A 16811-nucleotide genomic window follows, 5' to 3' on the forward strand; every position below is an offset into this window, starting at 1 on the left:
TATATCTCGGGTTTTCTATTATCAGGTTTAACAGGATATCCCAAATTGCAGATGGTTTTGTATGAAACCGCGAACACGTGGTCACAGACAGGGATTTACAATGCTTCTTTGTGAAATATTCTACGAAACTCAGTCAGAATTATTATTTTCATTTTCATTATTCACTCCTTTGCTTGTATATGTATGTGATGGCGTTGTATATAATTAGATAAATCAATCAACACCTTGTTGTGCGAATTATAAATATTATATAAAAGCACAACGAAGAAATTACCGCTTGGAAAATTACAACCTGTTGTAAGATAAATCGAAACGTGGGGCATTGGTGGCATTGTCTGATGGTTGTAATGTTTAGTTACTGTCAATATTGGTTTAAATGCAACTGAGAGAGAGAGAGAGAGAGAGAGAGAGAGAGAGAGAGAGAGAGAGAGAGAGAGAGAGAGAGAGAGAGAGAGAGAGAGAGAGAGAGAGAGAGAGGTACACGACAAAGAAAGCTAGGCACACGGCCTAAGGGAAACGTACCCAGCAATGTCGCATGTGAAATATGAAAACTATTCTGTCGTTGTCATAGTGATTTCGAGGTTGTGGGAGCAGCCGTTGAGAAATGCGTAATCAAATGCCCTCTGCACGCGACATGAGGGAAAACAAAGAAAGGGTTATTTGACATATGATCTTTAATTTAGTGTTTCGTTTTATTGACCACGTTGGTTCAAGAACCAAGGGGAATGTCGTACATTTTTAATAAGTTGTCGTACTTTTCTGCCGTATGTCATATAAATAAATCTATTTTACTCTGCAGGTTTTTGGTTAGCCATGGGATTAAAATTGACATTTCTTTGTTATTTTGAACAAAGACTGAAGTGTTTTGGTTTAAAACTATTTTTCCTCCCTGGGAGTCAAATAGTGACACACATCATAGTAGATTTGAATTTATACATGAATTTAGAAAGATCATTTTGACCAATCAATAACTGGAAAATGAAATGTTTTTAGACCAAAAATCTGTTTCTAGAACCAAAACAAGCCGTAGTGGCTGTCATAGAAAATGGAAATTTCGTTTTCTCTCGATCTTTCATTTTGTAAACAGATCGTAGGAATTAAAATGACAAAGATTAATCTGCATCTCATCGATATTTTGAATGATTTAATTATATAATGAAAATCTAGAAATTCAAGAAGTTAAAACGTAAAATTGGCTGATATTAAGAAACAAGAGAGACATGGTAGCGTAGATTCGTTGGCTGAAATTTTATTTCTCTGTTTAACAAAGAAAATTGAATAGTTAAATTCCTTATTGCTTACGATAACACCACATTGAATTACTATTTTAAAATTGTCATAAATTACAATGAATAAACCCGCTTGAATTAAGACTTAGGCGTTTGGTGTTTTGAAATATTTCTACGTTACAGTATAAGAAAAATACTTAAATTAATATTTACTTCTGGGTACATTTATCGAATTATTTTAATTGTAAACATTATTTTGCTTTTTAGTTATAATTCAATGGCCAGTTTGAAAATAATAATAAAATAATAGTAATAATAATAAAATAACTGTGTACCAAGAACAAAAGAAATTAAATTTTAAAACGCTCGTTCTAATAGAGCTCGATTTTATGGTACTTATTTTTCCTTTCCTTTGTAAATCATGGATTTTACTTTAGAATAAATTGAAAATAATTTGAAAATGTAAATATATAAACTAAATATTGATAAAATGTTCACATTTAGCGAAATTTACGAGATTATAACAATTCCAGCTTCGGTTCATCCTACTTCGCCGAACGTCGCAGTCTGTCAGACTCAGTATGCGATGGTAGTGAGAAGGAGCAGGTTGTGTTTTCGAGTGTCTGTGTTAATTTTAGTGTAAATATTGGACTATATGTTGAGTTCTAAGGAATTATTAAGTATTTGTGCCTAAAAAACAATGGGATTATGTATCTACCAATGGTTATACCTGCTAGTCACGTTCTGGCTGAGAGTAGAAGGTAAGGACTTGATGATTTTTATTGTTGATACGGTATACTCTCCCTCCCTCTCCCCCTCCTTCTCTCCCTTCCTCCTCCATCATATGAGGATGAAGACCTCTTCTCTGTTGGCCTTCTACTCCATCCTTCAACTGAGGCTTCAGTCACTGACCTTATAGACCCCATAAATATCCTTGGTTACGTAATTCAGATTTTGTTCTTTTCAATATGTCTAAAAGTCTGTTTGAAAACGAAGTCTTTTGTTCGTGGCTGTAGGATGTATTAAAGGCAAAACCATCATCGATTTTCCTTCGTTTCCTTCGAGGTTGTCTTTTTAAAAGAGTTATTTGGCCATTTTACATCCCTGGGAATGTTTTCGTCTTTGTTTAACGCATTCTGTTCCAAGGGCTGTTTTTGGTGTGTATGACAACAAGCCTTGGCTATAATGTGGGTTTTAAAGATGTCCTGCTTATGCTAAGGTCGGGTTAACGGCGAGGGCAGTAAGCGTATGTTGGCTGGGAGTATCCTAGTTCTAATGCTGGTGTTGTTATTATTATTAGCTAAGCTACAACACTTCTGTATCCTTATTTTCTTTCTTCACTGAGCTATTTTCCCAGTTGGAGCCCTTGGGTTTATAGCCTCCTGCTTTCCCAACGAGGAATGTAGCGTAGCTTGTAATAATATGGATGTTGTTATTATTATTATTATTATTATTAGCTAAACTACAACACTATTATATCTGTATCCTTATATCATTTCCTCACTGGATTATTTCCCCAGTTGGAGCCCTTGGGTTTATAACATCCTGCTATCCCAACTAGGGTTGTAGTTTACCTAGTAATGATAATATGGAGACTATCACTGTTATTATTATTATTATTACTATTACTAGCTAAGCTACAACCCTAGTTGGAAAAGCAGGATGATATAAGCCCAATGGCTCCAACATGGAAAATAGCCCAGTGAGGAAATGAATTAGGGAAATAAATAAACAAGAGGAGTAATGAACAATTATAATGTTGAAAATGGGTAAAATTTAAATAACTCTTAATATAAACTATGAAAAAAAAACGAGGGGAAGAAAAATAACAAAGAATAGTGTTCCTCAAACAAGAGTACTCTAACCCAAGACAAGAGAACAATGGTATGATTTTTGGAGTGTCCTAAAGAGAGCTGCTTACCGTAGCTAAAGAGTCTAATACCCTTAACTATAGTGTGTCTTGAAATTACTTTATTGATGCTATATGACTTGTGGGTTAGGTTATACATATATTGGTTATATTGTACCACATTTACAAAGCAACCTACTCGCTATATTGCCCTGTCGCTTGACTGATAAGTTCCGCCTTTGTTAAGGACATTTTCATAATGATCTTTAAAAGGTCAATTTAACCTCTTTTTCAAATTATGCAAATAGGCTCAAGATTGTTTACACAATACAACTGACTTATGTAATGTGGGGTAGGCCTATTTTGAATATTACTTGTAATTACTCAATTGGGTTGTATTTATTTTTAAAAAATACATTGTGACTAAAAAAGGGTTTGTTGATGTTCAAATTATGCAAATAGACTCATGATTGTTTACACAATACAGCTGACTTGTGTAATGTTGGGTAGGCCTATTTTGAATATTACTTGTAATTATTCAATTGGGTTGTATTTATTTTAAAAAATACATTGTGACTTAAAAAAGGTTTGTTGATGTTCAAATTATGCAAATAGACTCAAGATTGTTTACGCAATACAACTGACTTATGTAATGTTGGATAGGCCTATTTTGAATATTACTTTTAATTACTCTATTTGGTTGTATTTATTTAAAAAAATACATTGTGACTAAAAATGAGTTTGTTGATGTTTATCATTTTTGTCCATTTGCAAATATCGAAATATATTAGGGTTATTTTTGTGGTTATTTCTCTCTCAGAGAACGACAAGTTTGCATACAAAGTAATTTAAATACACCGTTTTTAGGTTTATATAATGACCCTCTACGTAATTGCTAGAGGGGCTTCATTGATATTGCAAAAATGTTTTAAGAGCTGTTTCTCTTGTTTACTAAATTACATTTTAAATGAAGTCTTGAATTTTGTCCCAGTCGAACCTTGGGCTGTTTATTATAGAGTTCATTATTGCTATTGTTAGTGTTATTATAAGAATTATATAGGTTTTATTATTATAATTATCTTTGTTTTATTTATATATATATATATATATATATATATATATATATATATATATATATATAGAGCACCTCAGTATAGATAACAAATTGAGACATAAAGAATAAACTATAAAAGAGGAAATATAAAAATTGAAGCAGATGCATGTTTATAGTTTATCCAATATTTCTTGTGATCTGTATGATTATTTTAACAGTGAATATGTGGCTTATTTAATCTAAGGTCATTCATAGGTGATTAGCTAAAACAAATGAATGATCCAGATACTGTTGTGTGAGCCAACTAAAGTATATCAAAAGGTCTTTGATATTTTCTTATCTTTTATGATTATTGATATTGTTAATAGTACTGTACTAGCTAAGCAACCTTATTTGGATAAGTATGATGCTACAACTTTAGGGCTCCAATAAACGAAAGTGGTCCAATGAGGAAGAGAAATAGGCCTATGGAAATAAATGAACTATATATGATACTAAATGAAAATTATTAGATATTCTATAAGGTATTTTCCATTATTCAGTTTGTTTTTGGTGTTTTGAGATTATTTTCATTCATAAAGACATTTTGTTTTCATTCTTTGCCTTTAAGGCATGACAATGAATTGTCCATATTGTAGTTTTGTAATACCCAGTATCAACATTTTTATTTCGGATTACCCTTGCACTGGGCAGAATGTTCACAAACTATCATAACCATTGTTTTTATTGTGTGCTATAGCCCCCACCTGATCCCAGTACAAATCTGTATCCTTTTTATATTTGTGTCATTTGTGATCTTCATTGTCATAATTGTATGTACATCAGCAGTTGGCTTAGTTTCGACATTGGTAAAGGGTGGGAGTTCGCTTGTAACCTGTTTACTTTCAGCACTAAGTCTTATTTCATCACTGGTAAATTAAAGTGAGTATAAAATTTAGGCCTTAAGCCAAGTACTGGGATATCAAAGGTCATTCAGCGCCATATAATGCAACTTAATCAATCATACCCGTACAATCAAGCCATTTCGTATCATTTTAACCTATAAAACCAATGTCACCACTTTCATGAAAGAACATCGTTAGGCCTTATTTCCGTATTTAAAGTAGTCTTTGCCTGCTTCTTTTAATAGTGTGAGTCATCCAGCTGGCTCCCATTTTGACAATAACATATCTGCGGAACTTGTAAATTACAGCTTCCCCTTAAGCTGTTGCCAGCATTAGAACACTATCATGATATATGGCCTACAGTTAGTCTTTTAATGTATTTCATCTTGGACTTCATGAATTTCATACTCTTTACTTTCTCAGTTTTATGCTGCTTAAAGAATTAAGGATTTTATAATCACATCTTGAATGTTTTACACTGTTTCCTGCAAAAACAAGTTGTTGATGAGCACCGTAATTGGTTTAGGAATGTAATATCTGCTGTTCCTCAAGGTTGTGTTCTTGGTCCATTATTTCTCATACTGCATACACATGATAAATGGCTTGGCTTAGAAAACAAGTTCATTGCAAATGATGGTACAGTGCTCACTTTGCTTTAATTCCATTTCCTGAATGTAGATCTGGGGTTACCGTGTCTGTAAATAGAGATCTAGTTAAAATTGGTTCATGGTGTAAATTATGGGGCATGAGGTTGAATCCTAACAAAACTCGAAGTATGATTGTAAATAGGTTTGAGGTCAGGGGCTCCGCAACATCATATTTCTTTAATCACATAAATCTCCTTTAGAATTCTGGGTGTGATTCTTGATTGCAAATTTACTTTTTTATTTGTAGAAAAAATGGCTGATTGATAAAGTCTTTTAAAAGGTTTTTGGTGATCTATCTACTCTGAAGAAATATTTTTATTCTCATGGCTACCATGTTTTAAGTACAGTTCTCCTGTCTGGTCGTCAGCTGCTGAATCTTGTCTTATTTTGTTGGGCAATAACCAGCTTTTCATTAAATATCTGATAACTGATATGGATAATAACCTCTAGCACACTCATTCATTTAGTTCTTTATGCATGTTGCTCAAGAGTTCCCATAATTCTGACATCCTTTGCATTCAGATCTTGCCAGACTGCACCATCCTATATGTAATATGAGCTATGCAGATAATTCTTACAGTCTTGCCTTCTCTATCCTAAGGCTCAACACTACACAGTATTCTAGAGGTTTTATACCAGCTGTAGCCAGATAGCCAAAGGATTTTCATAATCGGCCAGTTGAATTATTGGCACTTCATAAATTCAAAGTTGAAGCGGATGTTTATTTCTATGTTGAACCGTCTATTCGCTGTTTATATATGACACCTATTTTACCATTTTTACTGATCTTAAGATATTTAAAAAAAAAATTATTCATTAAGTACTTCTTTTATAAGCCTAGTTTACTTACTTCCTTTCCACACTAGGCTATCTATCCCGATTGGATCCCTTGTGCTTGCAGCATCCTGCTTTTCCAACTAGGGTTGTAGCTTAGCTAGTAACAATGATAGAAACCCTGTAATGGGAAATATTTCTCCTTGCCAGTGATTTAGCAATCTATTTTCCATTATTAAGGTGTTCAGGGCCTATGTTTTTCCACTTCTTTAATGGCCGACCTCACAGTTACCCTAAGATATCCCGATGGGAAGCTTGCAATTAGTGTGCCTCTCATGATGCACTGTCCATATTACTAATGGATCTTTGTAGTGTCTTTTCAGTTTCTATTTCACCTTGGGGCTGAAGGGCCCATATTGTTTATAATGAAAGACAATCAGCAGTTACTGTAGATGTGAAAAAATAATGAAATTAGAAATATTAACATTTGTCATATCCATGATCTGTATTTAGAGGCGCTGTTATTTTTATGTGCATTATGTGCTTGAACATTATTGCAGTTAAATTCAATTTAAATGTACGTACATTTCCATTGTATCGTAAGGACCACCACAATATTAACAGACTTTGCCATCATTTTGAACGTACATTCATTCTCAATGTGACCACATATTGTAAGTAGGATCAAACAAGTATATACCTACAGTACTTGATACAGTATGTCATAGGCCCACATGTCATGCGTGCCTCATTGAAACATATGTTACCATTATCGTTAAGGATCACAGTTTAGAATTATTTGAGCAGTTCCTCTTGTAGAAGGCTTCTGAAATGACCATATGTATTCTTTCTATTATATTAAAACTTTGCTCTTGGTAACATCTTGTCAAATAATGCATTAACTAACTTTGTCCTCTTCATTATAAACATACCAGATCATGATTTTGAGTTTATTATTATTAGCAATTTCTTTTCCTTAAAATTTTCTGGCAAGTAAACATTGTTAAAGTACACAGTGGTGTAGTCATTCTCTAAACTTTCTCAATTTGTTGTAAGAATAAATACTGTTTGATACCATAGTATGCATAACATCATTGTTATATTAAAATGATCTATCCTAATTAATGGTTGTTGGTTACAAAACATTGATGACTTGAATGTCTTTTTTGTATTGTCTCTCGGCAATTCTTTTTAGTGGGAATGCATTGCTGTTGTTTTGTACTTCTTGCACTTTGTGTTGGGAACTGTGACATCTGGATGAAAAGGTCTTGTTAATGTCGCAATGATGAACTCCTGTGGTTGATAGCTTTTGGGTAGGGAACAAATTCTACTTAAATGAGTGATTGGTGCAGGCCTTAGTAACATAAATAGAACGATAACTCTTATTATATTTTAGATAATACTGCACTGTAACTTTTCCATGAATTGGGTATTTCAAGTTGAAAATTTCTCAGTATAATAAAGGTACAGTTATAGCAGTATGGTGCTATAATTACTTCACTTTTGTGTATCGATGTTCTTTTGATGTACAGTATTGTATGTACAGGTATTATTTCAAGCTTTGTTGGTATTATCTGCTTAGAAACAGTGTGGCTGTTCGTGAATTTCAAATGATTACCTATACATACTCAAGGGTTGCATTGGTTTCCCTTGTTACTGTGGTATACAGTACTGTATTGTCATTCAAATCCGTTTCATCATCGTGTTTAGACTCAACCTTTGCTTTTCTAGTAAACTGCTTTCCAATGGAGTCAGGATAAGGTTGAAATTCTTCCCTTAAAGTTAATTGTTGTTATTGAAATGGCTTTGTTCTGGCACTGTATACAGATCCTTTCACTGTTTACAGTGGAATACATTTCCACTGTAAATGGTTCAGAGGTTGCATAGGTAGGAATAATAAAAATTATTTTTCAAATTTGTCACTTGTTCTGGTACTATATACAAACCCTTCTGCTATTTACAGTGGAGCAGATATATTTTTGCTGTAAATAGCTCAAGGTTACATACAGTAGTTAGGAAAAATACTGTTCATTTCCAAATTTGTCATGTTTAAACATTCTCCGTAGTATTTTGTAGACTGAACACAATTTTGTTCCAAAGGTTTTGAATACCAAATCAAGATTTCCCCATAAGAATGAATGGAAATAGTATTGATTGGTTCTTTTTCCAAGGATACTTTATTATTGGCCATTTTTACACAAGTTTACAATATTGAAATATACTACAGTACATAAAAGCATTAAGAGTTATAATTACTCTTACAAAATAATGATATAATTGATATAGGAAATGAATGACTGTGGAATGAATGAACATAGTGCCTCACTTTATCTGTGGTGTGGAGAGTGAATGGAAGATGTGGAGGAGTTGGGAGGTAGTGTTACCATCACTTGCAAGGGGAGTTCCCCTCCATAAACACATGGGGTAACTGCCCTTCTGGGGTTTGTTTTCTTTTGTGCCTCTTTTTAAATGTTTAAAAGGTTGCTCATGAATGGCAGGGGCAAAGAACAGTGACAGTGCTCAAGCCTTCCTCTCTGCCCAGGCTAGGACCAGAGAAGGCACTGCAATGGCTGCTGACGACTCAGCAGGTTGACTTACAGGCTCTCCTAACCCCATTCTCCTTAGTTCACAAGGATGTTGAAGTTAAAGATGCGAGGAGAAAATATCGAGCCTGGCTTGGGGCTTAAACCTCTAGTCCAGCTGATTACTAAGCAGGGTTTTTTCCAATAGGCTACCAAGCCCTGGCATTGTGCTTCACTTGGGAGCCTTTTTACTAAAAAAAAATGAGCATGAGAAGATTGTCTCTTCCTCCATTTTAAAGAGTTATATGAAACGACTTAGTGCTGCTGCCTTATCTGGATGACTTTTTCCAAAAAAATATTAATCAGAAGGTGCTTTGTCAGAACCTGCAGCCATTTGAATGCCACTTTACAAATTTATTAAACCAACCTCTGCTACCCTCTAGAGTTTACACTATAATCTGCGTTGTCACTTTTTCTGGAGTATTTTTGATGAAGTCTAAATGTATTTACTACTTCTTTTACATGGTGTCACCTGCCAACTGCTTTTCCTTTATTCAAATTATTGGCAATTTTTCAACTTCCATAATGGTGTTGCATCTTTTTACATAGAGATGACACTCAATTTGCCATGTTTGCTTCTTTAAAGACTTCTTTTTTCGTCAAAGGCGTGCAGATAGTTGATTTCTGTATACCGTACACTGGAAATTAAAGTCTCATGGACACCTTTCCGCCTTTTCAATACTGTACCCATTGTGTATGTATAAACCCTAAAATAAGTGAAATTAAGAAAAATAGTTAACAGAACAATGTTTCGCTGGTCTGAACTTGGCAAGAGTTACTCGTAAACTGGGTCAGTCACCTTTGTCTCGGATGTCTCTTTTGCCTTGGCTAAGCATGTTGGCCCATACAGGTTCTTTCAAATTGTTCAATCTCTGGTGCAAAAAAGTTTAAAAGTATTGTTTGATCATCAAATTGTTCAAGTTCTGGGATGTTCAATCTCAGAGGTAGGTAGGTAGTAGGTTGGCCAGGCCACCGGCCACCCGTTGAGATACTACCACTAGAGAGTTATGGCATCTTTTTACTGGCCAGACAGTACTACATTAGATCCTTCTCTCTGGTTACGGTTAATTTTCCCTTTACATACATACGCCGAATATTCTGGCCTATTCTTTACATATTCTCCTCTGTCCTCATACACCTGACAACACTGAGATTACCAAACAATTCTTCTTCACCCAAGAGGTTACTGTACTGTAATTGTTCAGTGGCCACTTTTCTCTTGCTAAGGATAGAAGAGACTCTTTAGCTATGGTAAGCAGCTCTTCTAGGAGAAGGACACTCCAAAATCAAACTATTGTTCTCTAGTCTTGGGTAGTGCTATAGCATCTGGACCGTGGTTAGAATTCTCTTGCTTGAGGGTACACTCGGGCATATTATTCTATCTAATTTGTCTTCCTCTTGTTTTGTTAAAGTTTATATAGGAGATATTTATTTTAAAGATGTTACTCTTCATAAAATATTTTATTTTTCACTTTTTCCTTTCCTCACTGGGCTAATTTCCCTGTTGGAGCCCCTGGGCTTATAGCACCCTGCTTTTCCAACTAGGGTTGTAGCTTAGCAAGTAATAATAATAATATTACTGTACCTATTTAGGCTAACTTGCAAACCAGTCATCTGCTTATTATTGTTACTACCTAAGCTGTAACCCTAGGTAGAAAAGTAGAATATTAAAAGCGCAAGGACCCCAATAGGGAAAGCAACACTGTACAAAAGTAAGGTTTTATAAAGGAAATAACAATGCTAGCATTAATAAATTTAGGATTTTGCATTGTCGAGCATCTGCTTGAGATTGGTAAGGTACCAGGATTTGGTGACCTGGTAAATGTCATATATTATACGTACCTTTATTCTATTTGAGAAAGGTTTTATGTGCAAGTGGGAAGTAATAAATCAGATTTGTTTTGAGAGAAAGGAAGAGCCAACTGCTGTATTATAGTATACTTTGTGTAATTGTATAGTACTGTACAGTACTGTACTTGTTTTCCTGTAGCTATTATCTCACCGATGCTGTGTCCACAAGAATCAGCAGTTCCTGTATTTTCTGTATGCTCTGTACTTAATATGAGCTGAGTCAACAAGCCAACATCCACAGAAGTTCGAGTGCTGTGTGTGAATGGATTTGCATTTTATGCATCTATACATGGTTGTATCAAACTGACTAGATATTGGGATTTAGAGAAATTTCTTGACATTTGTCAAGGAATTAGATTGGTAAATATTGCCAATTAAAAGGGATTGTCAAAATATTGTTTGATTTTACTGGAAAGTTGACAAATATTGTACTTTCAAAGTTTCAGTTTGGGATTCCATGCGAGTCCAAACTGGACTGAATAATTGTAGAGGGAATCTGCTCTAAATCTGTATTGATTGAAATGTACAGTACTGTCTTTTGAGCGTAGAATAAATAGGATCTTGTATTGCTTTATACTGGATTGTTGACTGATACAATGATTGCATCCCTATTCATTGCAGGATTGAGTCACACAGTAGTTGTAGTCGTGTAGATGTAAAAGAGAAAAAGCTTACCTGTCTCTTAAACATCCTAGCTCTCTAGGATGCCTTGAATGAAGAATAAGGTAAAATTATTGAGTTATGGGATCTTAGTTGCTTAATGTCTAGCTTGAAGTGTCCCATATCTACTACTTTATTGCTATATTGTGCATTTTGATCACAAAATAATCCAGACTTGGCTTAAAATCTGAAAATAGTCGTGTATGAAGTTTGTAGGTATAGCAAATTGTCTACTCAGACAAACTACCTTACAGTGCATCCATACTGTAGAAACTGGAGAACTGAGAGTTTAGTATATGTTGCACCTTTTATACAAGTTAAAGAATAAGGAATTTGTCACTGAATTATTATTATCATTATTATTAGCTAAGCTACATCCCTAGTTGGAAAAGCAGGGTGCTATAAGTCCAAGGGGACCAACAGGGAAAACAGTCCACTGAGGAAAGGAGATGAGGACACTGGATATTCTTTGTAACTACTGTACTATTTAGTTCAATACTTCAATACTTTTCAGCTTATGATTCAAAAAGCTTGGAGGGTATTTTTCTAACTTTCATGCCTCAAGCCCATTTTGTCCTCCAGTTACCAGGTGGTGTCAACAAGACTAAGAGTTGGCATGTTTTAACTGCAAAGTTATCTTTAAGATGCTCTATTCAAGTTTCCCTTTATTAGCCTAATGTGGGAAAGCTCTCATTAATCATCTGTTTAATTTTTTATTTTATTTTAGAATGCTACGATAATTTTAGAAGACTTTTTCTCTTTCATGTCCCGGCTCAAGATGACATTTGGCTCTCTTGGCCATGTGCCTTTACTTAAAATACTATACATTAATCTTATGTCATTTTTGTACTGCAATGTACCCTGTAAAGTGTTTGGTATATTTATCCTCTCGGTTTGTTTGATATTTATACATAAATACCAGGATTAATGTATTAGTTATGAAAACCTTTAGTCCATGTGGGTGTTAGTGACCCTTGACAACACCAGTGGCCTTTGCTTTAATTGACCAAGGGTTCAAACTGAATAAAGATGATGTGTGTGAATGGCGTTATGTATTCTTTTCTTATAAGGGAGAGGTTTAGAATGTCAGTTACTGGAGGTCCCCAGTAACTATAAGATAAAGAAATACTGTAATGAAATAATATATCATTAAATACAGTAAGCAAAACTACATTTTGTAATAACCTGATATGTTTCATATGAGACCCAACTATTTCAACTTTTCAAGAAAAACCTGAAGACTTTTCTCTTTGGAAAGTGTTATGACTGTGATCTGAAAACTATTAAGCCTGAATACAAATGGTAGCGAATAACTGAAAAGATACAAAGCATAATATTAACTGGAAAGAAATTTTCACACCCCAAGGCCCGCCTGAACAGACTCTTAGTGTCTGGTGGAGGGCGAGAAATAAACCCCTAAAAGTAAAATTAAGTATTTGATGAGTTTCGTAGCTGGAGATAATAGGCATCAGATTCAGGTTAGGACTCTCGTAGGCCAAAATTTAATAAAATTCGACTTGCAAACAATTCGACTTACAACCAGCTTCTTGGTACCTATCAAGGTAGTAAGTTAGGACCTTCTGTGTTTCAAAGGTGAATTTTATCATTTTTTATTATTATTATTATTATTATTATTATTATTATTATATGCTAAGCTACAACCCTACTTGGAAAAGCAGGATGCTATAAGCCAGGGGCCCCAACAGGGAAAATAGCCCAGTGAGGAAAGGAAACTATGAAAAATAAAATATTCTAAGAAGAGTAAAAACATTGAAATAAATATTTCCTATTATTATTATTATTATTATTAAATGCTAAGCTACAACCCTAGTTGGAAAAGCAGGATGCTATAAGCTAGGGGCCCCAACAGGGAAAATAGCTCAGTGAGGAAAGGAAACAATGAAAAATGAAATATTCTAAGAACAGTAAAAACATTGAAATAAATATTTCCTATATAAACTATAAAACTTTAACATAGCAAGGGAAAGAGAAACAAGATAGAACAGTGTGCCCGAGTGTGTATGGAAATGTGACACCCACTAGTTGAGGAAAAGTTTGCACATATAGCCTAGTACAATTTAGCATTCTTTGATTTATCAGAATTTAATAGTATAACTTATCATTCTTTGATTTATCAAAAGTTGATAGTATAGTAGTGTGTCTTTAAGCTTAGTGCAACATTTAAGAAAGGTGATTTGTATGTTTTAGGAATTAGATAACTACAATTGTGCAGTTAAACAAGATATTTACAATTTCGTTTTGTGGTGTTATGACTTTCCAGTTGATAGATACAGTAGTGTGTCCTCTATTCTCCGTTTATTTCCTAAACTCTTTCCTTTAGGAATGTATTACATGCAGTATATTCAAGGTAGAATTTTATTTTGATACAGTAGGAGTGTAGGCTATCCTGCTGAATGTTAATCTCTCTCTCTCTCTCTCTCTCTCTCTCTCTCTCTCTCTCTCTCGTATTTTGAAGGTAGAAATGTACTTTGATACTGTATTCTGATAATATTAATCTCTCTCTCTCTCTCTCTCTCTCTCTCTCTCTCTCTCTCTCTCTCTCTCTAGTATATTGAAGGTAGAAATTTACTTTGACACAGTATCCTGATAATATTAATCTCTCTCTCTCTCTCTCTCTCTCTCTCTCTCTCTCTCTCTCTCTCCCAGAGGTTACGTGTCAGTATGTGACTCATAACACCTGTGGCTATTTTATGTACCTTTAGCACTTGTCTTGCTTGTCCGTCATCATTATAGATCAGGTCTTTTTTTCCTCGTATAATGTTTTATTCTGTATTTTTTAAACTGGTTATAATGAGAACCAAAGGCCAATATACGAGATCACCTGAACTTTGAACCAATTTATAATAAGGGTTGTGGTGGCCGATGTGGTAACGTCCCTAACTGTGGTTCGAGTACCCCTCAATCTCGTTAGTTTCTTTGGTGGCTGCAATCTCGCCATCCTTGTGAGTTGAGGATGGGGGGTGGGGCTCATTTGTGGGAGTCTATAGGTCTATTTGCTGAGTCATCAACAGCCATTGCCTGGCCCTCCTTGGTCCTAGCTTTGGGGGGTTGGGGCTTGGGCGCTGATCACATGTATATATGTTCAGTCTTTAGGGAAATGTCACTGTCCCTTGCTTCTGGCATTCATGAACGGCTTTTAAACCTTTAAACAAGTTGATTCAGTTGAATAAATATGTTTGTATGTATATATATATATATATATATATATATATATATATATATATATATATATATATATATATGTATACAGGTTCAACCCTTTACACCCCTTGTCCCTTTCCTAACTACAATCAGCTGGTTCGGCAATTTGTGGGCAAGTGTGGTTTCCGTGTGTACCTTTCGGGGTAACCCCTCCCACCAAGTATGACTTTTATAGATATATATATATATATATATATATATATATAAATGTTTGTCGTATTCACATAACTTTTGCATAAGATCTAGACTGTCAGATTTTATCGCTGAAATATGAGTAATAACAATAAAAGCCGAACAATAAAAAAAAAAATATTCCTAGGTTATCTGCTCCTACTGAAAAGGACACGAAATGCCATAGAGAGAATTAGCCTCGCTCTGGACAGTTAGCACACCAGGTGATATTTGCTCTCTCTCTCTCTCTCTCTCTCTCTCTCTCTCTCTCTCTCTCTCTCTCTCTCTCTCTCAATGTATATCATCAGCTGAACAAAGGCTTAAGACATGTCCTTCCACTTGCATCTGTTTGTGGTCTCTTTGTGCCAGTCCACACCTGCACTTTCATAGTTCGTTAGTCCATCGTTTATATATTATAGTGTATATATATATATATATATATATATATATATATATATATATATATATATATTTGTAGTGTAAGTGACCGTCAAATATGACCGGTAAATATATTCACAAACACATATTCAACCCTTTCCACCCCCCCTTTCTTAACTACTTCACGGGGAACCCCTTCCCACTTGGATATGACTACTCCCTCTCCCCCCTACCCTTTGGACGGGAGAGACCTAGTAGTCATACGTTTGGTAAAGTCGCTCATTTTGACAGGAAAGAATGTATTTTAGTTATTAAATGTGTGTAAGTTCATAACTATTTTTTTATTGACAAAAATGTTTTTACTTAATCCGTATCTATTTATTGAGATTACGAATAGATTCCTGCCTTTCATCTTTTGTGATAAATTTTTGTGACAAAATTTATCAAGGCCAACAAAGCGAGATCCTTTTTTTTATTCCAGCCACGTACTTTGTTTTTCGCAGCTTTGACAAAGCTTCTCTCTCTCTCTCTCTCTCTCTCTCTCTCTCTCTCTCTCAATGTAGTATATTAGAAGCGGAATTTTACTTTGATCCTGTGTCTTAAAATTTTTTCTCTCTCTCTCTCTCTCTCTCTCTCTCTCTCTCTCTGTCCTCCAGAGAATTTTAATATTTTCACGCAACTGAAACATGTTTAATACTATATCCCAATATGAATTTTTTTTATCTCTCTCTCTCTCTCTCTCTCTCTCTCTCTCTCTCTCTCTCTCTCATTATAATAGAGTAAACAATAATTTGAACCTATTCGGATGGTGTTCTGTTTATGTAATAAAGGGTCACTGTATATTACCTGTATAAATATTTACAGTAAAAACGACTTTGAACACTATAAAGGATTTCTCTTGGTGAACTGAGCTATTGTAGGTTAATATAGACTCAAGTCGTATGTGTAAAATATTATTATTATTATTATTATTACTAGCTAAACTATGTCCCTAGTTGGAACAGCAGAATGCCACAAGCCAAATAGCTCCAACAGGGGAAGATAGCCCAGTGAGGAAAGGAAATAAGGAAATACTTTTATTATTGTTGTTATTACTACTTGCTAAACTGTAACCCTAGTTCGAACAGCAGAATGCTATAAGCCAAATTGCTGTAACGGGGAAAAATAGCCCAGTGAAGAAAGGGAACAGGGAAATAAATACTTTATTATTACCACTACTACTACTAGCTGAACTACAACCCTAGTTGGAACAGCAGAATGCTATAAGCCAAATGGCTGTAACGGGGAAAATAGCCCAGTGAAGAAAGGAAATAAGGAAATGAATAAACTATATGAGAAGTAATGACCAATTTAGACTAAAAACAATTTCATAATAAATAATGAAATTCAGTAATACAAAGAAAACATAATTCCGAGTATATATATTTGGCCGATATATCTTCAAATCGACTCTCTGCTTGTTCGCCGTAACCTTAACCTTTGTCAAAGGCTTGTTTTATTTATTATCTGC

At 34.6% G+C, this 16811-nt stretch overlaps 1 protein-coding gene across 3 annotated transcripts in view; it reads left to right on the top strand.

Moving 5' to 3' along the window:
• Nucleotides 1-1798: 1798 nt before the first annotated feature.
• kuz (zinc-dependent metalloprotease kuz) overlaps nucleotides 1799-16811 on the top strand; it is a 126321-nt gene continuing 111308 nt past the window's right edge. For all 3 annotated transcript variants that reach the window (XR_011046543.1, XM_068387406.1, XM_068387407.1), the window contains exon 1: nucleotides 1799-1990. Coding sequence is in view for 2 of the 3 variants with exons in the window: in XM_068387406.1 (XP_068243507.1) it covers nucleotides 1930-1990 (61 nt within the window). In the remaining variant the exon portion in view is untranslated. The remainder of the gene's footprint in view (nucleotides 1991-16811) is intronic.

This window comes from Palaemon carinicauda, chromosome 14, assembly GCF_036898095.1.
Source record: "Palaemon carinicauda isolate YSFRI2023 chromosome 14, ASM3689809v2, whole genome shotgun sequence".
Lineage (NCBI taxonomy): Eukaryota > Metazoa > Arthropoda > Malacostraca > Decapoda > Palaemonidae > Palaemon > Palaemon carinicauda.